This window comes from Zootoca vivipara, chromosome 13 (genome assembly GCF_965207765.1).
Source record: "Zootoca vivipara chromosome 13, rZooViv2.hap1.1, whole genome shotgun sequence".
Taxonomy (NCBI): domain Eukaryota; kingdom Metazoa; phylum Chordata; class Lepidosauria; order Squamata; family Lacertidae; genus Zootoca; species Zootoca vivipara.
In genome coordinates this window covers 41,148,742-41,171,130 of record NC_142596.1, presented here as the reverse complement: position 1 = coordinate 41,171,130, position 22,389 = coordinate 41,148,742, and the positions used below count along the sequence as shown (strand labels likewise).

Here is a 22,389-nt window from a genome sequence, read left to right as displayed (position 1 = left end):
CTAGGGATCATGGGAGTTGTAGGCCAAAACATCTGGAGGGCCGCAGTTTGGGGATGCCTGATATAGTCCATGAACGGCTGCTGCCCATGTATACATTTTATTTCCGTCAGCGATCTCATCCCCTGGTGTGTATATAAGTTATATTTATTGCCTCCATTTCTACCCAGCTTTTCCCGTCCAAATGGGACACATCGCAGAGGCTAAGATTATGTCATAAAGATATACACCTCCAAATCTTTATTACGGTCATAGACCAGCATACATATACACCTATAAATTTTTAAAAAACAAAAAAAACAGCACTGTTCAGTGCTGGAACAAGAATGCACAGCAGGCAGCCTGACAAAAATGTCAGCCTGAACAGCACTGTTTCTCCTCGTCCACAAAACATATACAGTGTGCAGGGATGGTGGAGGAATTTGCAATTTTCAATGCAAACTGACTGAGTGCAAAATTTCTGGCCTGTTGTGCAGATCGGAATATAGTTATCCTATAGTTAATTCTGTATCCAGGGCAGCTGTCTATCAGCTCCATCTGGTATGCAGGCTGAGACCCTCCCTGTCTGCAGACTGTCTCGCCAGAGTGGTGCATGCTCTAGTTATCTCTCGCTTGGACTACTGCAATGCGCTCTACGTGGGGCTACCTTTGAAGGTGACCCGGAAACTACAATTAATCCAGAATGCAGCAGCTAGACTGGTGACTGGGAGCAGCCGCCGAGACCACATAACACCGGTCTTGAAAGACCTGCATTGGCTCCCAGTACGTTTCCGAGCACAATTCAAAGTGTTGGTGCTGAGCTTTAAAGCCCTAAACGGCCTCGGTCCAGTATACCTGAAGGAGCGTCTCCACCTCCATCGCTCTGCCTGGACACTTCTGGCGGTTCCCTCACTGCGAGAAGGCAAGTTACAGGGAACCAGGCAGAGGGCCTTCTTGGTAGTGGCACCCGCCCTGTGGAACACCCTCCCACCAGATGTCAAAAAGAAACATAACTACCAGACTTTTAGAGGACATCTGAAGGCAGCCCTGTTTAGGGAGGCTTTTAATGTTTAATAAATTATTGTATTTTAATATTTCTGTTGGAAGCCGCCCAGAGTGGCTGGGGAAACCCAGCCAGATGGGCGGGGTATAAATAAATTATTATTATTATTATTATTATTTATTTGGATTTTGCTCTTTTCTGAATGGTGCAATATAGAAATGTGCTCTTTGAAAGAAAATACAGGTGCAGATGCACACATACACACACCTTGAATTGTACCCCTTTGTACAATGTGGGAATCAACAGTGACCGCTCTAATGTGTGAATGCTGACATTCAGAAACACACGCCAAGCAACTGCTGGGTTTACACTGTCCAATGCACATTTCAAGCACATGACCCGCCCCCACACAAAGAATTCCTGGAACTGCAGTTTGTTGAGGGGGCTGGGAATTATAGCTCTGCGAGGGTAAAACTACAATTCCTAGTTTTCTTTGATGGAGGGCCTGTGCTCTAAATGCACATTACGGATCTGCCTAATGTGTGACATCAGATGTTTTGGACTACAACTCCCATCAGCCCCCACCCAGAATGACCAATGATTGATTGGGGGTGGGGGAGATGAGATCCCTCCCTCTTCTTTGCTCCTGTACATGGCTTCAACCAGCCAGGATTTTACAAACCGCTATGGGATCAAGCACACAGGTCCCCTCTCCCCTTCCCCATTTTGCTTTCCCAACTGAAACTCAACATTCAGAGGCTCTGGAAGACATCTGTGCATGCTCTGCCCTTATTAGGCTGGCTGGGTGATGCCCAATTGGGCGTTTCTGCTTTCTAAACTTCTGCCTGTCTCAAGATCCACCCAAGAAAGCTGACCCCTTCCTCTCGCTTCCCACTGGCCCTGGTATGGTTCCAATCCTGTTGGCACAGGAGCAGCTGAGTTCAGCATTAGCGGGAACGGAGGGTTCTTGGCGCAACACGTCGGAGGTTTGCTTTTCTGAAAGCAGACACGACTCGGGGCAAGGCCTCTAGCGGCACTAAAAATGCTCCTTCATCCTACACTAGCTGCTTAGTATTCCCACAAGCTCCCTTCTTGTTTGTTGTTGTTGTCCTTTAGAACAAAGGGCGGACAGAACCGCCGAGGCCTGGCCCAGCTTTGCACAGCCAAGGAATGAAACAAGGGTCTGTATGCTAGATCATACAGACACAATGGGAAACCGTAAATGCCAAAGTTCTTGTTGGGCCGCACACCCAACACACAGCCCTCAAGACCCTGAATGCCAACAGCCGCCATGTACCCAGCTGCACCATTTCCAGGCCTGCACCCACCACTTTGTTAACAATAGTATTACTGTTCTGTCCGTCCGCGGGATGGAAGACTGAAACTGCGTGCTATTGGAATGGCATGTGAAAGATGAAGAGATTAAGTCAGCAATGATACATTGGGCTAAAGACTTTGGCTAAAGGGAAGTAATAGTACCACTGTATTCTGCTCTGGTCAGACCTCACCTGGAGTACTGTGTCCAGTTCTGGGCACCACAGTTCAAGAAGGATACTGACAAGCTGGAACGTGTCCAGAGGAGGGCAACCAAAATGGTCAAAGGCCTGGAAACGATGCCTTATGAGGAACGGCTTAGGGAGCTGGGTATGTTTAGCCTGGAGAAGAGAAGGTTAAGGGGTGATATGATAGCCATGTTCAAATATATAAAAGGATGTCATATAGAGGAGGGAGAAAGGTTGTTTTCTGCTGCTCCAGAGAAGCGGACACGGAGCAATGGATTCAAACTACAAGAAAGAAGATTCCACCTAAACATTAGGAAGAACTTCCAGACAGTAAGAGCTGTTCGGCAGTGGAATTTGCTACCAAGGAGTGTGGTGGAGTCTCCTTCTTTGGAGGACTTTAAGCAGAGGCTTGACAGGCATATGTCAAGAATGCTTTGATGGTGTTTCCTGCTTGGCAGGGGGTTGGACTGGATGGCCCTTGTGGTCTCTTCCAACTCTATGATTCTATGATTCTACAATGAAAATGATGTATAGATGGTACATAACACCAGTAAACTTAGCCGAAATGTATAAAGTAAGCAATAAATGTTTGAAATGTAAAGAAAAAGAAGGTAACTTTTACCATATGTGGTGGGCATAGCTGCCAAGTTTTCCCTTTTCTCGCGAGGAAGCCTATTCAGCATAAGGGAAAATCCCTGTAAAAAAGGGATAACTTGGCAGCTATGGTGGTGGGTTTGTAAGAAAGTAAAACGCTTCTGGGAAATGATATATAATGAGATGAAGAAAATGTTGAAATATACATTTGTGAAAAAACCAGAAGCATTTTTGCTTGGCATTGTAGGTACAGAAATTAATAGACAGGATAAAAACTTGTTTTTATACGCAACTACAGCAGCGAGAGTACTTATTAGCCCAGCGATGGAAACAGGAAGAATTACCAACAAAGGAGGAGTGGCAAATAAAACTGATGGAGTATGCAGAACTGGCAACGTTGACTGGGAGAATTTGGAACCAGAAAGACCAGGACTTCCTTAATGGTTGGAAGAAATATATGATTTATTTGAAAGACAATTGCATTAATGTAACATCGCTTGTAGGTTTACAAGAAGTTTTGTAAGGAGGACTATATAAATTATTGTAAAATGATTTAGGAAGGAAATGATTAGGAGGCGAAGTTTAAAAGCATTAATCATAATAATAAAATGCAAGATCAGATAACAAATTTGAAAATCACTAGATGGGATTGACAGAAGTCTCAGGCTATAATAGCCAAAATGAAGATGATGTGATATGATGGGATGGGATGGGAAGTTTTGTTTGGAAAATATATGCAAAAACTAATGAAAATGATTAAAAAGGAAGACTGAAACTGCAGCAAAGAAAGTGGATTCTTTTGCATGTTTTGTGCCCATAGCAAGGCAATAAGTGTGTTGGGTGCCTGGAATCTTCAGCCCCACCTTGACCTCCTCCTAGCACTTTGGGTCAGGGTTCGCTCAGATTGGGCCCCACCAGCACGGTCAGGGCCGGATTTAGGTTTAATGTGGCCCTAACATACTGAAGGTAATAGGGCCCTTTATATGTCCAGCTGTCCTTTGTCAACAACAAATTGTCGCTGTTTCTTTGTGTTGAGTATATGCTATATGGTAATTGATGGACCTAATAGGGATCTAAACCCATTTGCACATCTTGCCATGTAACCAGTCCATGTAGAATGTAAAGGTAAAGGGACACCTGACTCTGGGGTTGCGGTGCTCATCTCGCGTTATTGGCTGAGGGAGCCGGCGTACAGCTTCTGGGTCATGTGGCCAGCATGACTAAGCCGCTTCTGGTGAACCAGAGCAGCGCACGGAAACACCGTTTACCTTCCTGCTGTAGCGGTTACCTATTTATCTACTTGCACTTTGACGTGCTTTTGAACTGCTAGGTTGGCAGGAGTTGGGACCGAGCAACGGGAGCTCACCTCATCACGGGGATTCGATCCGCCGACCTTCTGACCGGTAAGCCCTAGGCTCTGTGGTTTAACCCACAGCACCACCCGCGTCCCAATGAAGAATGCAGGCACCCTATATATAGAAATGAGCAAACCAGTGATATTTTAGGGAGCAAACTAGCAGGAGGGGCCCATTACTTACATCATAGGAGCCTACACAATACAAAACACTGTTGCTGTATGTAGGTTTTATTTTATTTTATTTTATATCTTATATTTGGGAAATGTACATCTATTGTTTTTTTCCCTTTGATTTTTTTGGGGGCCCCCATGAGAATGGGGCCCTAAGCTATAGCTTGTTTAGTTTGTACGTAAATCCGGCGCTGCACAGTACATTTAGAACTGCATCATATCGCTTTAAATAGCCACAAGCTTCTCCGCTCCTGCCCCCCCCCCCCAAATCCTGGGAATTGTAGTTTGTTACAGTACACACACAAAGCAAATGTTCTACCCCTGAGCTACAGAACTGGAACAGTGCCCAAGAGCCTCGTGGCACCTTAAAGACTAACAAGCTTACGGCACCAGCTTTTTATGGGCTTGTGGCATAATAAATAAAGTTTATGTTCTAATATATCAAAGACACTTTGATGGCTTTTGCTGCTGGAGACTAAAAACGGCAGCCCCTCTGGAATTTTTTTAAAGGAGTTGAAAGTAGGACAACAAAAGCACCACTGACTGTGGCAAAGATTTATTTTGTCCTCTGGCAAAACAAGTAGCCTTTTTTGAAAGCACCTCAACTCTCTGAAGAACAAACTGTGATTTTTCCCAAGTCGCAGTTCCCTGTCCTCCGAAGGCCACCTGGCAACATCCACACTATGCGTCTGAAGCACTCTTGTAGCACTTCAACACTCATGGCTTTCCCGAAAGCATCCTGGGAACTGTAAGTTTGCGAAGGGGCTGAGCTCACGGGCCAGCAATTCCCAGCACCCTTCACAAACTACAGTTCCCAGGATGGTTTTTTTGGGGGGGAGCCATTAGGACTGATGAAGTCATATATGGAAGCTTCAAATGTAGGGCATGGGTGTGACCCTAGGCAAATGGGAGAATCCTTTTCACTTCTGGTCTCAAAACACCTAAACAAACGAAAACCTGTTATGCATGGGGACCATCTATGCCCCTCTATGGCCTCTAGTCCTATGGTTAAGAATATTAGTTGTTGGATCAGATCAAAGGTCTTCTCAAAGTTGCCATTCATATACCTTCAGGAAGCCTGGAACATGAGCACCACAGCCTTCCTCCATGGTTGTCATCTTTCCACACACCCCCATCCAGGCCTTGCCTCACCCCATACATTAAAGGTAAAGGGACCCCTGACCATTAGATCCAGTCATGACCGACTCTGGGGTTGCGCGCTCATCTCGCATTATTGGCCAAGGGAGCCGGCGTATAGCTTCCAGGTCATGTGGCCAGCATGACAAAGCCGCTTCTGGCAAACCAGAGCAGCACATGGAAATGCCATTTACCTTCCCGCTGTAGCGGTTCCTATTTATCTACTTGCATTTTGACGTGCTTTCGAACTGCTAGGTTGGCAGGAGCTGGGACCAAGCAATGGGAGCTCACCCCGTCACAGGGATTTGAACCGCCGACCTTATGATCAGCAAGCCCTAGGCTCAGTGGTTTAACCACAGCGCCACCTGGGTCTCAACCACCAGCGCCACCTTGCCTCACCCCATACATTAAACGGCCCCAAATAGGGAAGGTACTCCAAATAAATTTAAGGTTTCAATTGCCTTCTTCTGCCCAGTGTTCAAGGTTCTATAGCTCAGACTGGGAGAAGCCTCCGCTACACAAACGGTGCTCTTGTGGTTTTCCTTGCTCGTCGCTTCGTCTGCTTGAGACAAAAATAAAACGGTCTAGAGCGACGACACTGTGGTATGTCAACAGAAATATATGGCCTCGGAGTAGAGGCGAGATTATTTATGGTGCACACACTTTCTGGTTTTTGTATACTTATTGGAACCTCAGCGCGAGGAAGAAAGACTGCAGTCCACGACCTTCCTAAAAAAAAAAGAGTCTTTGCAGCAGTGACATCAGCGGAATTTGCAGGGCGTGTGAAGGGGATTTATATTTTATGATATGCGGCAGGCACCTTCACTGCACTGTTTTCGAACACCTGCCCTCAAAGAAAAGCTTACACAGACCTGTAGTTTTAATTTTTATTACAGTGGTACCTCTACTTACGAATGTAATGCGTTCCGAACACACATTTGTAAGTCGGAAAAAATTGTAAGTCGAATCCCATAGGAATGCATTGGGAGAAAAAAAATCGTAAGTAGAAGCAACCCGATCTAAAAATTCGTAAGTAGAAAAAATCCTATCGAAACCGCATCCAAGATGGCGGACGGAGCTCCATTTGTAAGTAGAAACATTCGTAAGTAGAGTTATTCGTAAGTAGAGGTACCACTGTATGTACTTGCAACCAGTCAGCGGGTGGCTCCTGCCTGGCACTTTCTCTGTGCCCACTTTCTCTGACCTCCTATTGGCCTCATAGTAACTTTAGGTCAGGTGACAAAAGTATTGAGTTGCAAATCGCCATCTTGAAAGGGTGGTGGCTTTAGTCTTCTCTGAAGGCCACAGAGAGAAAAAGGTTGTTAATGGATCTCTAATCACCGCAAAGCCTTAGGCAGGCTAAGGCAGGCTGGAATGGGGGGAGAGATACCGTTTTGATTTCTGGAGTTATCTTTTATTTCTAAAATGCTGAGCCTGTGCTGGACAGCGCAAAACATTGTATGGATGTTTTGGATGTATCATTTTATGTCTTTTGTTATGGGTTTTGGTTTTGTTTTTTGAAGAGTTCTTCAAGAAAACTTTGAATAATGTTTTTATGGTTCTGGACAATGTTTTCTTCCAAAAGGAGTCAGTTCTTATGCTTCCAGTCGCTTCAAACTGTGTGATATTAATATCTTCAGTAAGGCTTGCCTTTAAATGTGAATGGAATCTCCCATCCGGAGCCAACTCGGGAATGAGTTTGCCATTAGTATCATGGATAGACCAATCTCCTACACCAGGGATTAGTCTAATTCCCTTTTCTAAAGTCATCTAAGCTAATGCTCAAACCCACCTCTCATAACAGCAGTTATCAGTGGGCATGAAGAAAGGTTGTTTCCGAGAATCAGAGTGCTTTGAGGATTAAAAGTTAAGGTGATGAAACAAAAGTGTTATTTTATCCTGTTGGGAGAACTTTAATGGTAACGTATCTGATTCTTCTCCTAATGCAGATTGCGCTTCCATCATCTGATAGAGGACTTGATGGGATCTGGAGATTCAGATCTGTACTTTGCACAAGGAAACACCAGGTCTTGCTGTATTAAATGCTGCATGAAAAATGCACAAGGCCACAGTGTTGTTAGGCAACAGACAGTGTGGTATAGGGGTTTGAATGTCAGATAGGGCAAGGAGGCCTCAGTCCAACTCAACCCTGAAACTCAGGCCCCATCTATGAAACACTATAATGCCACTTTCAACAGTTATGGATTCCCCCAAAGAATCCAGGGACGTTTAGTTTGTCAATGATGCTAAGAGTTGCAAGGAGAACTCCTGTTCCCCTCCTACAGCTACAATTCCCGGAGTGCCCTGAGAAGAGGGCTTGACTGTTAAACCACTCTGAGAATTGTAGCAGGGGTCCATGTGGGAAACAACTCTCAACAACCTTAACACACTACAGTTACCAGGGTTATTTGGGGGGGGGTAAGCCATGACTGTCTAAAGCAGGCATCCCCAAACTGCAGCCCTCCAGATGTTTTGGCCTACAACTCCCATGCTTCCTAGCTGACAGGACCAGTAGTCGGGGAAGATGGGAACTGTAGTCCAAAACATCTGGAGGGCCGAAGTTTGGGGATGCCTGGTCTGAAGTCATATTATAGAGCTTAAAAATTATAGTGCAAATGTGGTCTCGCTGGGTGACTTTGGCCCAGTCAATAAGTCTAAGCCTAAACTACCTCACAGGGTTGTTTGTGAGGATAAAAATGAGTGGGGCATGAATGCTATATTGAGTTCCTTGGAGGATAGAAAGGATAACACAGCAATAAACCCAATAAAATATTCATTGCTTAATGGCTGCAAGTCTATAGTTATTTCATCCAGCACTTACAATTGCTCTATTTCAAGTTCTTTTGGGCTCCAACTTCCATCATCCTGAGCTTGGATAAGCAATAGCTAGGAGTGATGAGGTTTTTAGTTCTGCAGCATCTGCAAGGAACCAGATTCCCTATCCCAAATGTAAAGGCATTCTAGAGCAAGCATAGATTTAAAGTCAAGGGTCACCTAGATGTTGTTTTAGAGAGAAGTTCAGCAACACAAAGGTTTAACACCACTGCAGAAATGGGCACTCTCTAGAAAACCAGCAACTGACAGAACAGAAAAATAATATGTGTAAAAAAAACCCACACAACTTTTATGGACAGTGTTCACTCAATCACTTAAAAAGGTTATTGTGCTCAGAATATATCTGCAATTCTAATCCCATAGAATGGTGTGTTGTATAGGACTTTCCCAACCCACTGGGGATTTGAATGCAGATCTCTGTGACCCAACACTTCATAACCACAAAGATTCTCAGGTAGGGATCCTATAAACACTTCCTTGGGGGAAATTGCCATTGCCATTGAACTCAATGAGGCTTACGTCTGAGTAGACAAATGCAGAGTTGCACTGTTGGTGAAAGAACAGCGCAGAATAATGTCTGGAGGGCTCAATAACTGGCTTTAAGGGTAGGAAAATTACTTGTTGCCATTGCATCCAACACGCCCAATGGGCAGTGAACGCTCCTAATGCTTTAAAAATGGCTTATACAGTGTAAATAACACTCCGTTTCGTAAGGTTTGGACAGCGTGCAGACATTATTTGGCTTTAATACGCCACTTTCAAAACGAAAACGGCTCACTTGGATGAAAAAAGTCATAACTTTGGGATCAATAGCAGGGCATCGAAGCGTTTAATCACTCTGTTACTTAGCTAGCGGGAACCGGCTCCTCACACCAGAATCAATGAGCCTAATACATCCATTAATTTGGGGGCTTTTGGAAGAATGGAAGCAGCAGGGCTTATTCTATTAAAAGGAAAAACCAAACAAAGCCCCCAGTCACTGAAGCCAACCATTGTCAGAGGAGTATGAGCCAAATGAGTTGTGGAAGGGGGAATTCGGCAGCCCCTACAAAATTCATAAAAAGTGAGTGCTCAGTGTACTCAGAATAATCTGAGGCGGGCGCAATTTGTGGCCCAGCGCCGGAACCCCAAATCTTCTTGGAGACACACTGGGTTGCCCTAGCCAGCCTGCCTTCCTGGCGCCAAAACCCCTGTTTAAATGAGCCAATCCGTGGTGGTGCCAGGGGCGGGGCCACAGGAGCGGACCAAGAGTGAGCAGGCTTCACTCAGGTCCGCTTTGGCAGCTTAAAGGGGTGGGGTGGGATGGAACCGGCGCTCAGAATAGACCCAGCAGAAATAACAGACAGGACTAATTTAGGCCCATTTACTTCAAGGAGTCTACTCTAAGTATGGGATGGGGGAGGAATTTGATTCAGTTCACGGTTAAAGGCAAACCTACCCCATTTGTGTTTTCTGAAACAATACATCAACCGACAGAAATCCATTTTAAGAAATGCACTTCTCTGAATTTTGCAAAGCAGTTCCTTGGTCCAAGTTATGTGTACAAAAAGCTAGGCTAAATGGTGCATATAAATGCATTTGTTACTGAAAACAACATACCAAGGTGCATTATATTGGGTGGAATTGCTTTGCAAAAATATGTGTATTGGACAAAATTGCACATGACGATGTGACTATTCAGAGAATTGCACATTAAAATGCTGATGAATTTTCATGAGAACTTTAAAAAAACATACACAGAGAGAGAGAGAGTATTGCAGAGTGATGTGGAAATGGGATGGGCTAAGCTTAAGATTGGAAAGATGAGAAAATGAGAGGAACCAAAATTGAAAGCTTTATTCCAACCTTACTCAATTTCTAACGTAGCTGGATACAAACCCATAGAATCATAAATGGCGCTGGAGGTCATCTAGCCCAAAAAAGGCAGGATATGGAGCACACATGACAGCTGTCCACCTCTGCAACAAACCCTCAGTTGCATGCATTTTCATTGCAACTGTTTTATTATTTCCCCACCCACCCCTGTGAAGATAGGGGGGGGGAAGCACTGAAGGCCAATTCTTAGCAAAAAGCAATGTGAAAGGAACAACCCAGCCCAGTGCTTGTTTTTCACTTTAGTTTGTAGCCTCTCCAGCTGGATTTTTAGAATATTATAAAATGTCTGGGTCAAACTACCCTGTGTCATTTGGCCCCAAGTCAACTCTCAACCATTGGGAATGCTGTGACTGTTGCTCTGTCTATCCTCCAGAAGCACAAGTCTGGGGTTGCCGGGAGGGTCAGTGAAGCGGAAGAGAGGGTTTTTTTGACAGCTGTCCAGGGAACTCTGCAAGGCTTCCAAACTTCTCTTTCCAGCATGGTCCCCAGATCGAGGTTGCTTCTCGCTCACCCCTGGGGTAGCCTTGGCGCTTATTCCTTTTCTCCCTCTAGGATCCTCCTTCAAGCATCCCAGCACATTTGGGCTTTGGAGCCTCAGAGATGAGCGAAGACCTTTCTCTCCCAAGACTCTGTCTGCTAAGGTACAGCTGTCAGTTGAGCTGCAACTGCATTGCTTTGGCATTTGCAAACACTTGACAGTCTATCCCCAAAAGACATTTGAGATACACAAAAATGCATACAGATACACACATTAGGGTGATGACTTTTTCATTTTCCCCCTCAAAAATTATTTCCTGTAGCACAAATGGATGACGTTTTGCCTATTAATGACTAAAATGAGATATATTCCATTGAAATATTAAAAAAGGTCACGCACAAATCATTTTTAATTTTTTTGTATGCCATTTTACCATTTCATAAAATTGTATTAACAATTCTATATATATTTCATATCAAATTTGGACACAACACCACATTCCACAATGGGGAGTGTTCTTAGCAACATAGGGTATACAAATGTCACACCTGCGCAAGGTAAAAGCTCCTTTTTGGGACCTCAAAACTCAGCCTGCAGACCCTGCCAGGCATGCTGGGAAAAGAACCTACAGGAGAGGTAGCAAAACATCGTCCTCTAGCGGCGCCTATACTGTTACTGCAGCTAAGAAAAGCTTCCTTGTGTGTTTGATGACCCTATATAATGTTGTATATATGTGACTCTAAAGCTTGGGTTCAATTTTATATTTGCTTACAGTGACTTCAAAAATGGAAAAAAATACTGATAAATAATTTTTTAAAAATAATTTTGTGCGTGAGTTTTTTTAAATCAAATCTCTTTGAAAGTAAGATTTTATCTAATCTTTAATGAAAGCTCATCAAATTGTGATACAGGGAAATGAGGTAAAAAAGTCATCACCCTAACACACATATTTCAAGTTTCACCTGCATGCAAACATAGGCTCTGGCGGATTGAGCAAGTGGGTCCAACAGTGAAGAAGGTGGTTTTGCATGTGCTGTAGAATGAAGTGAAAGGCAGATGGGACCCGTCAACCTGGGGTGGTAGCCCATCTAGGAGAAGGAAAACTCTGATTCCCAAACCTCTGCTTCCTTGCAGGACATCTTTGGGAGAAGAAAGGGCTAAGGAGCAAGCCCTACACAAATCTGAAGTCCCTAAGACATCTTGTACGCCTCCTTCCAGCAACTCCTGCAGCCAATCTGATGCCAAAGGTATTGCTCTGCTTTCCTTTGGACCACATCAGCCTGGCCAACAGGGTCTTGTCATGTGGGCAGCCCTCCTAGGACCTCCATGCACACTGCCCAGGCTTGTGTCCCAGGGAGGTCACTTTGGTGCTACTGACACCGGTTTGGCTTCACCCCTGGAAGCACGCTCCATTGTCTCTTGAGACAGAAGGATGCCAAAATTGTCAAGCTCCATTGTAAATAAAACTTCTTAAGATGTTTCCAGGCTGTCACTATTTTCAGATGGGATTCAATCACGTTTGCCAGCACAAGTTCAGGTGGACAGGGAGGTCTTGTGCAACAAACCCATTTCTTTCTTCTGACCCCATCCTCCTCCTTGCCGAGTTCTACAAGGGCAACGCTGAGGCTGAGGTGGAGGAAGCTGACAGCTGGGCCCAGCCCCTTCACAGGCTGGCAAGTGGGGGCATGCTGAAGGCAGACTAGGGTTGCTGGGGGAAAGCCCCGCCTGCCCTGATAGACCAGTCTCCACTATCATGGTTGCTTCAAGGCAAGACAGGAACTTCTTCAGATCAAGGGCCATATTCCCATCTGAGCAACCTTCAAGAGGCAGCATGCCAGAGATGGGCTGGGCCAGAGACAGAGATGGGCGGGGCAATTGATGCAAATGTTGCCTTTCTACAATAAGCCCTCTCTACCCAGCATTTGGAGGGACCCAGGTGGCGCTGTGGGTTAAACCACAGAGTCTAGGGCTTGCTGATCAGAAGGTTGGCAGTTTGAATCCCGACAACGGGGTGAGCTCCCGTTGCTCGGTCCCAGCTCCTGCCCACCTAGCAGTTCGAAAGCACATCAAAGTGCAAGTAGATAAATAGGGACCGCTCTGGTGGGAAGGTAAATTGCGTTTCTGTGCGCTGCTCTGGTTCGCCAGAGGCAGCTTTGTCATGCTGGCCACATGACCCAGAAGCTGTCTGCGGACAAACGCCGGCTCCCTCGGCCTATAGAGCGAGATGAGCGCCGCAACCCCAGAGTCGGACACGACTGGACCTGATGGTCAGGGGCCCCTTTACCTTTTTACCAAGCATTTGGGCAAGCAAGAGGCAAGATCAGGATTCAAGGGCACATTCCAGCCAGGCAAGGACACTCACAAAGGCATCAAATTGGGGTCAGTGGGGGGCATAGGCTGGAGGGAGTCCTGAGAGACAGAGGTCTGGACGGCCCATCTGACCTCAAGGCCTGAAGCTTCTCCACCCCTGGTTTGAGGGGAACTGAACATTGTCCCAGGATCGCATGCAAAGGACTATGTAATAAATAATAATAATAATAAGTAGTAGTAGTAAATTATTTATTTATTTATACACCACCCATATGGTTGGAGTTCTCCAGCCACTCTAGGCGGCTCCCAGTAAAATATTAAAAACACGATAAAACATCAAACATTAAAAACTTCCCTAAACAGGGCTGCCTTCAGATGTCTTCTAAAAGTCATATAGCTGCTTATTGCCTTGACATCTGATGGGAGGGCATTCCACAGGGTGGGTGCCACTACCGAGAAGGCCCTCTGCCTGGTTCCCTGTAACCTCACTTCTCGCAGTGAGGGAACCGCCAGGTTGCTTTTCGAGATTAAGTTACTTTCTCAAACTTTTTTCCTCTGAGCCACACTTTCAGGAAAAAAATTTGCTCGCACCACACAAAATTTTTAATTGATATGAAATATATTGCGGGGGATGGGGGACGGGGACAACTCCTAGCAGTGCCTGATTTATAATATAAAACACAACTACTTTATAATATGATCATGGGACATCCGAAAGTAGAAACCAATGTAGCTACATAAGAACACAAACCATATTGATTGTCCTTAAGTCTTCCTGCCATGCTTGCCATCCTCTCCTGCCACACCAATGTGGTGCGCTACACCCTTCGAGAACCACTGTTCCAAGGTAAAACACATTTGCAAGCAGATCTCTTCTTCTTCTACCAAAGCCCACAAACCTCAGATGCTCCTTCCGACAAGGGAAGCTGACTTAGCAAAGGCAACCCCAGACTTCCCAGCAGTCACAGAAGGGGAAGCCAAACGTCAGATCCATTACGTTCCCACACTGGCGGCCGCAACGAAGAAGAGAGTCCCCGGCGCACGCAAGATGCTGTCTGGGCTTACAGCCAAATGTTTGCATTCAAAAGCCTCCACCACGGCAGGCCTCCCTCCAGACTGGTGAAGTTGAATGTTGGAAGACTTGGGGCAGATAAAAAGGAAGTGCTCTTTCAGACGGTACATCATTACGCTATGGGATTTTCTCCCACAAGAGACAGAGATGGCCACCAACTTGAATGGCTTGGGGTGGGACTAGTTCACAGAGGATAAGGCTGACAAGGGATATTAGCGGGTGGCGCTGTGGTCTAAACCACTGAGCCTCTTGGGCTTGCCGATCAGAAAGTCGGCAGTTCGAATCCCCATGATGGGGTGAGCTCCCGTTGCTTTGTCCCAGCTTCTGCCAACCTAGCAGTTCGAAAACATGCCAGTGCGAGTAGATAAATAGGTACCACTGCGGCGGGAAGGCAAATGGCGTTTCCATGCACTCTGGCTTCCATCACGGTGACCCGTTGTGCCAGAAGCGGTTTAGTCATGCTGGCCACATGACCAGGAAAGCTGTCTGTGGACAAATGCCTGCTCCCTCGGCCTGAAGCGAGATGAGCGCCACAACCCCATAGTTGCCTTTGACTGGACTTAACTGTCCAGGGGTCCTGTACCTTTTTTCCTTTCTTTTTTTTTACAGATGCTGTATGCCTCTGCTGCACACCAGTTTCTGGGAATTGGAAGCAGGGAGAATGCTGTTGAGCTCACCTCAAGACATCTGGTTGATCAATGAGAGAAGAGGATGCTGGACTAGATGGGCCAATGGCCCGGGTTCGTATTCTAGCTTAAAACCTGCAACATCAAGCCCAACCCTCAACTGTCATCTACCACAGCCATTCCGTCAGGCCATGAGAGCAAAGGGCAGCCTCTCTCCTGGGCTTCAGGCAGAGGGACCCTTCCAGCCCTACTGGGAGATGCCAGACATTGAACCTGGGACCTTCTGCATGCAAAACAGATGCTCTACCCTGAGCTAGGCCATTGCCTTAAAACACAAGGTGTTGCAAGCTGTGTGTTCCAGTGCTCCTCCTTTTCCTTCCCTCCTCTTTGGTACGCTTGAGGAGATGAGAAGCTTCTTCCTTGTGACGTCCAAGCTGTGTAAACTGTGGTTAGTTAAAACCAGGGACAGTCCATGTGGGCCCCTCCAGATGCTGCTGGACTTCAACCCCCCCCCCCATCAAACCTAGACAGCATGGACAATAGTCAGGGATTATGGAAGTTGTAGTTCTGCAACATTTAGAAGGCACCATATTGACCACCCTTAGATTAAACAATGGTTGGTGAAAACAAACCCAGATCAAAATGTGGTTTAAACCAGGGGTGGGGGAAGCTTTTTGGCTCCATGGACCAGATACTTATTCAGATCTAGCATTGTGGGTCAAATTTGCCAGGGGTGGAGCTACCCACTTGTCAATCACTTGTCGTCACAATGACAACGTCACATCCGATCCAGCAGTTTACAGTCAAAGCCTGCTTCCTCTTGCCAATGCACGGTTGGGAGAGCAATTTAAGTCTCATGGTTGTACATTGGTGGGTGGGCATGATTTGAGGAAAACAGCCTTGTGGTTTAGGCCAGGGTTTCCCAAACGTGGGTCTCCGACTGTTTTTGGACTACAATTCCCATCATCCCTTAACCGCTGGCTCTGCTAGCTATGGATGATGGGAGTTGTAGCCCCCAAACCAGCTGTTTGGGACCCAAGTTTGGGAAACCCTGGTTTAAACAAACCACATTTTGCTTGAGTTTTGAGGAAGTGTGACATCATGGGAAACTATGGCTTCCAGCCTCATTCTTTGGGGACTGAAAAAGGAGGGAGAGAGGAGGGGGACTGCCTAAGCTAGATGCTTGCCAGTGCTAATTTTTGTAGTCAGCACCATGGCTTCCCATTGCATCTGAACCAAGCCCTTAAACAAATTCAGCTAAATAATGCCTTTGAGCAATAAATAGAAACATTTGAACTCAGAAAACTTCACCCAACTACCTGCAGAGTAAGGCTCCTGCTTCTCAATGTAAATGAACTCTTTCCTTTCATATTTGGCTCTGATCCATTGTTCCCGTAGCAGCCTGTGAAAAACGAAATAAAGGGGGAAAGTGGGGGGAATCAGATATATGGTCTGGAATCAGCCAGGAATGTATTAATTCTGCATCGAAAGCAGCGCTGTACAAAAGTAAGTTAAAACACAGACTGGAATCCTGGTTCCATTTCTGTTTCTTCTCTTAACATCTTGGACAAAAAGTAATAATAGAACAGATTCTCCTCTCTGAATACACAATTGATTTTTTATATATATATAAAAAGAAATAGAAGTTGGCTCCCCAGCTACAACAATAAAACTTTGCAACCATTACACTGTTTAGATTTTAAAATGCTGGCCCAGGAGGCAATGTCTTTCTCGGGCTGCAGATGCTTCCAGACTGGCGATCATTTTGGGTAGGATTGAATCACATGCTGGCAAATTCAGAATGTGCCATTATAGCTGCTTGACAGGCATTGCGCAACAAACCCACTTCCCCCAAAAACCAGACTTTGTGTGATAAGGAAGGTGACGGGGAAATGCATTGGAAAGTGTGGGTTAAAGACAAGGATGGGCAAGCCTGCCAATTTCGGTTTCTCATTTTTCCAATCGTTAGTTCAGTTCTCTACATTTCCACATCGGTTTGCTTTAAAATAAACAACAACACCAACCCAATTCTTCATGTAAAGACATCAGCATTTTAGTGAGAATTTATCCTAGAACTGTAGAGTTGGAAGAGCTCCGAAGGGTCATCTAGTCCAACCCCCTGCAATGCAGCTGAAGAGTCCATGACAGCCATTCAAACTCTGTTTAAAAACCTCCAATGAAGGAGAGATCACCGTTTTCCGAGTGAGTCTCTTTTACTAATGCAACATATATTTTGTTTGCAATCTTGCCCGGCATACACATCTTTGCAAAGCACTTTCTTCTAAAAGGATGGATATTTGTGTGTTATGTTCCTTTCTTTTATGCACACATTACCCCAATACATTGATTTTGGTGCACATTGCTTGGCTGGAGAACTGCACTGCAAAATTCGGAGATGCGCAAATTTCAAAGAATGGCTGAACGACAGTTCATGTGTTGTTTTGCAAACCGGGGGTTGAGTAACTTTGCTTCGCAGAGCTACAATTCCCAGGGTTCCCTAGGAAAAGAGGTTGTTTATTAAACCACTCTGAGAACTGTAGCTCTGTGAGGGAGCAGAGAAGTCCCTTAACAACTTTCAACACCCCAAAATAAAATAAAACGATACAGCTCCCAGGATTCTTTGGAGGAAGCCAAGACTGTTTAAAGAGGCACGGCACTGCTTTCCTCAAATAGTACAGATGGGGCCTGTAACGGATTGACACGGTTTTGAAATATTTATTCCTACCTGGCTGGAAAAGAGTTAATCCACCTCCAGCCTGACTGACATAACATTCTGGTGGGGGGCGGGACTGTTCCCAGTTTAAAAGGAGGGAGCAGCGGTTTTGTCAGTGGAGGAGAGGGAGAGAGGGAGTGGGTAGGTGTGGAGAAGAAAGTTGAGAGGCCAGGATAGTGGGGATCTAGATGAGGTTCAGGAAGGCTCGATGTTAAATGTTTGACAGAGATTATCTACAACCGAAACACATGAAAAGTTAAAGAAACAACTATGTTCTAAGGTTAATAAAATTCTTCTCTTTTGTGCCAAGAAGTATCGTCATTCTTTTTCCAGCAAGGTATCGGGACTCACAGAAGTGGTAACTCATTAGAGGACAAAACTTACCTCATGAAAAGAGGCGAAAGTTTGTGTCTTAGATACAGGTAGGTAGCCGTGTTGGTCTGAGTTGAAGCAAAATAAAAAAATCCTTCAGTAGCACCTTAAAGACCAACTAAGTTTTTATTTTGGTATGAGCTTTCGTGTGCATGCACACTTCGTCAGATACACTGAAACAGAATCAACCAGACCCTTATTTATATTCAGAGGGTGGGGGGTGGGGGTGATGGGCTGATAGGAGTGGTTCATCAACAGGTTCACCACTCCCATCAGCCCATCACCCATTCCCACCCCCCACCCCCCACCCTCTGAATATAAATAAGGGTCTGGTTGATTCTGTTTCTAGTGTATCTGAAGAAGTGTGCATGCACACGAAAGCTCATACCAAAATAAAAACTTAGTTGGTCTTTAAGGTGCTACTGAAGGATTTTTTTTATTTTGCTTTGTGTCTTAGAGTAACACTGAGGAGGCTTAGAAAGATAACCTAGGGTGTCAACAAGTTGCCAGCGTGGAAAGGGCAAACTTTTACAGTAGGGGGAATCAAGCCGAGAGAGAGACCCTTTACTGGTGGCAGGAGGTTATTCTATCAAACAGCCTAGAGTTTTTCTTCGATACCAGGCCACGTGAGCTGGAAGGAGAGTCTCTTTACTTATAAACCCACAAGAAATAAAGGGGTTTATTTGGAGGAGGCGGGAGAAGAGTGTGGGTGGCTTCACCTCTGGATTCCTGTGTCGCATTTTAGTAATAGAGAGGGGGACATTCGTCACAACTAAGACAACTTCCTATGTTCAACATCTTCTTCTGCTCTGCATCTTCCTGCAAAGGAAGGGCTCTGCCACCGAGCTACGCTAGTCTCTCTGGATCACAAAACATGGCGCCTCCCATGTGGCCAACACCCCACGTTTTCTACAGTATATCCTCCACCCTGTTCTGCTTCCCTCTTTGGCTCACCACAGGCTTCCTGAAAAAGCCCTTTACGAGGGCTCCTGCAGCACAGCGAAATATTTCAACAAATATAATTTTAACTCGGCTGCTTCCTTTCACGCACACCCTGAGAATGCAGCAGTCTGCAATTTTTTTTTTTACTTCATTTAACCCCAAGCAATCCATTGGAAACTGTGTGTATGTTCAAATTATTGCCTTGGAACACCCCCGTGTGTTTCGCAGCTCCCCCCACCTGCCGCTGTTCACGTCAACGTGGCTTCATTAGTGTCAGATTCGTTTCTGTTTATGTATACGCCAGCGGGCATTGATGTCTCTGCCCTATGCAAAGGCATTCATGCCGTGAGTAGAGATGAATTAGGAGCAGCTTAAAGGCTCTAGGTCTGTCTTAAACTGGCTTGAGAACACGTCAAACAGAAGTATTCAATAATGAAGTACAGTGGTACCTCGGTTTACAAACACAATTGGTTCCGGAAGTCTGTACTTAACCTGAAGCGTACTTAACCTGAAGCGAACTTTCCCATTGAAAGTGATGGAAAGTGGATTAATCCGTTCCAGACAGGTCCGCAGAGTACTTAAACTGAAAATACTTAAACCGAGGCATACTTAAACCGACGTATGACTGTACAGGATGTGTGTGCTTTTGGATAATGCTGCATCAACACAGATTTAAAAACCCCTGGGGGTCATCTAGTCCAACCCTCTGCAATGCAGGAATCTCAACTAAAGCATCCATCCAACTTCTGCTTAAAAACCTCCAAAGAAGGAGAGTCCACCATCTCTCGAGGGAGTCCGTCCCACTATCAAACAGCTCTTATTGCCAGAAAGTTATTCCTGATGTTCAGTTGGATTCTCCTTCCTTGTAACTTGAAGCCATTGGTTCGAGTCCTACCCTCCAAAGCAACAGCCTTGCGCCATCTTCCACGTGACAGCCCTTAGGCTATTTGAAGATGGCTATCCTATCTCCTCTCCATCTATTTTCCAGGCCAAACATACCCAGCTCCTTCAACCATTCCTCATAAGGTCGCTCTCCTCCACACATGTTCCAGCTTGTCAATATCCTTCTTAAATTGTGGTGCCCAGAATTGAACACAACATTCCAGATGTGGTCTGCCCAGGGCAGAATAGCTTTTCTCTCCCCTTCTCCATCCTTCGGCACCATTATCATATATGTGTGTGTGTGTACATGTACATATGTATATACAGTGGTCCCTCGACTTAAGAACTTAATCCGTTCCGAATGCACATTCGTAGGTCGAAAAGTTCGTAAGTCGAAAAGCGGTTTCCCATAGGAAAAGAAATATTCAGAAAAAATTGTAAGTCGAGGAAAACGCATTTAAAACCGCCAACGGTTTCCATTCGGATGTAGAAAAAATCATAAGCATGAGGCCATTTGTCCCGTTCGTAAGTTGAAAACATCGGATGTCGAGTAATTCGTAAGTCGAGGGACCACTGTAAAAGCATTTTTTAAAAAACAGGGGCAAGTGCTGAGGAGGCAAGGCTAGGGGTTGGAAGGAAGGCCCCAGGGGCTAGAGCCTTCCTACCTGTGTCAATCACTACATCACCAGGATCGACAGAAAGCACCACATTTATGCTGCTAACCGAATTGGCCCTACAAGCCACTAGACCTCAACAGAAGTGCCCGTTGACTCAAAGCTCAAGACTCAAGCAACCTCAGCTGGGTATCAGCCCATTTCTCTCCCTCTCCCTCTCCCTCTCCTTTCTATCCCGAAAGATGCTAAGTGGGGGTGGGGGGTGGGGGTAAGAAAGGAACATAAATAATGTTATGTCCGGAGGCTTCCAAGAAGCTACAAATAGCTCGTTGGGTTCAATCCAAAAGCGGGAAAGGAATTTTTGCTGCGTTTTCCACTCAGCGACTGACAGTGCTGTGGAGAGAGAGGGAAGGCAGAGAACCAGAGAGGCTTGAGAAAGGCCTGTTGGAAGCAAGAGGTGGCAAACTATGGCCCTGCAGGAATGAATTATGTGGGCAGGCTCAGAAGCAAACCCTTGCCTACTCTCCTGCAGGAATTCTTACTCAGGTCAGGCGACTGTTGTTGTTGTTTAGTTATTTAGTCGTGTCCGACTCTTCGTGACCCCATGGACCATAGCACGGCACGCCAGGCACTCCTGTCTTGCACTGCCACGCAGTTTGGTCAAACTCATGTTCATAGCTTCGAGCACACTGTCCAACCATCTCGTCCTCTGTTGCCCCCTTCTCCTAGTGCCCTCAATCTTTCCCAACATCAGGGTCTTTTCCAGGGAGTCTTCTCTTCTCATGAGGTGAGAAGCGTATTGCTAAGAAGGTGGTTGGAGGATGGAGAGCGGCTAACAGATTGAGGTTGAATCATGACAAGACAGAAGTACTGTTTTGGGGGGACAGGGGGTGGGCAGGAGTGGAGGACTCCCTGGTCCTGAATGGGGTAACTGTGCCCCTGAAGGACCAGGTGCGCAGCCTGGGAATCATTTCGGACTCACAGCTGTCCATGGAGGCGCTGGTCAATTCTGTGTCCAGGGCAGCTGTCTACCAGCTCCATCTGGTACATAGGCTGAGACCCTACCTGCCTGCAGACTGTCTCGCCAGAGTGGTGCAGGCTCTTGTTATCTCCAGCTTGCACTACTGCAATGCACGCTATGTGGGGCTACCATTGAAGGTGACCTGGAAACTGCAACTAATCGAGAATGCAGCAGCTAGACTGGTGACTGGGAGTGGCTGCCGAGACCATATAACACCAGTCCTGAAAGACCTACATTGGTTCCCAGTACGTTTCTGAGCACAATTCAAAGTGTTGGTCCTAGTATACCTGAAGGAGCGTCTCCACCCCCATCGTTCAGCCCAAACACTGAGGTCCAGCTCCAAGGGCCTTCTGGCAATTCCCTCAGTGAGTAAAGTGAGGTTACAGGGAACCAAGCAGAGGGCCTTCTCAGTAGTGGCGCCCGCCCTGTGGAACCCCCTCCCATCAGATGTCAAAGGAATAAACAACTACCTGACTTTCAGAAGACATCTGAAGACAGCCCTGTTTAGGGAAGTTTTTAATGTTTGATGTTTTATCGTGTTTTTAATATTTTACTGGGAGCCGCCTAGGGAAACCCAGCCAGATGGGCGGGGTATAGATAAATTTTATTATTATTATTATTATTATTATTATTATTATCTGGAGTAAGGTAAAGGTACCCCTGACCATTAGGTCCAGTCGCGGACGACTCTGGGGTTGCGGTGCTCATCTCGCTCTATAGGCTGAGGAAGCCAGCGTTTGTCTGCAGACATGTGGCCAGCATGATTAAGCTGCTTCTGGCAAACCAGAGCAGCACACGGAAACACCATTTACCTTCCCACCAGAGCGGTACCTATTTATCTACTTGCACTTTGACGTGCTTTCGAACTGCTAAGTGGGCAGAAGCTGGGACCGAACGATGGGAGCTCAC

The 22,389-nt window shown here is 45.8% G+C and overlaps 1 protein-coding gene across 1 annotated transcript in view; it reads right to left on the bottom strand.

Moving 5' to 3' along the window:
* Positions 1-22,389, bottom strand: part of ADAP1 (ArfGAP with dual PH domains 1) — a 74,342-nt gene that overhangs the window by 33,008 nt on the left and 18,945 nt on the right. The window contains exon 4 of the mRNA XM_035131487.3: positions 16,256-16,338. Coding sequence (XP_034987378.1) covers positions 16,256-16,338 — 83 coding nt within the window. The remainder of the gene's footprint in view (positions 1-16,255; positions 16,339-22,389) is intronic.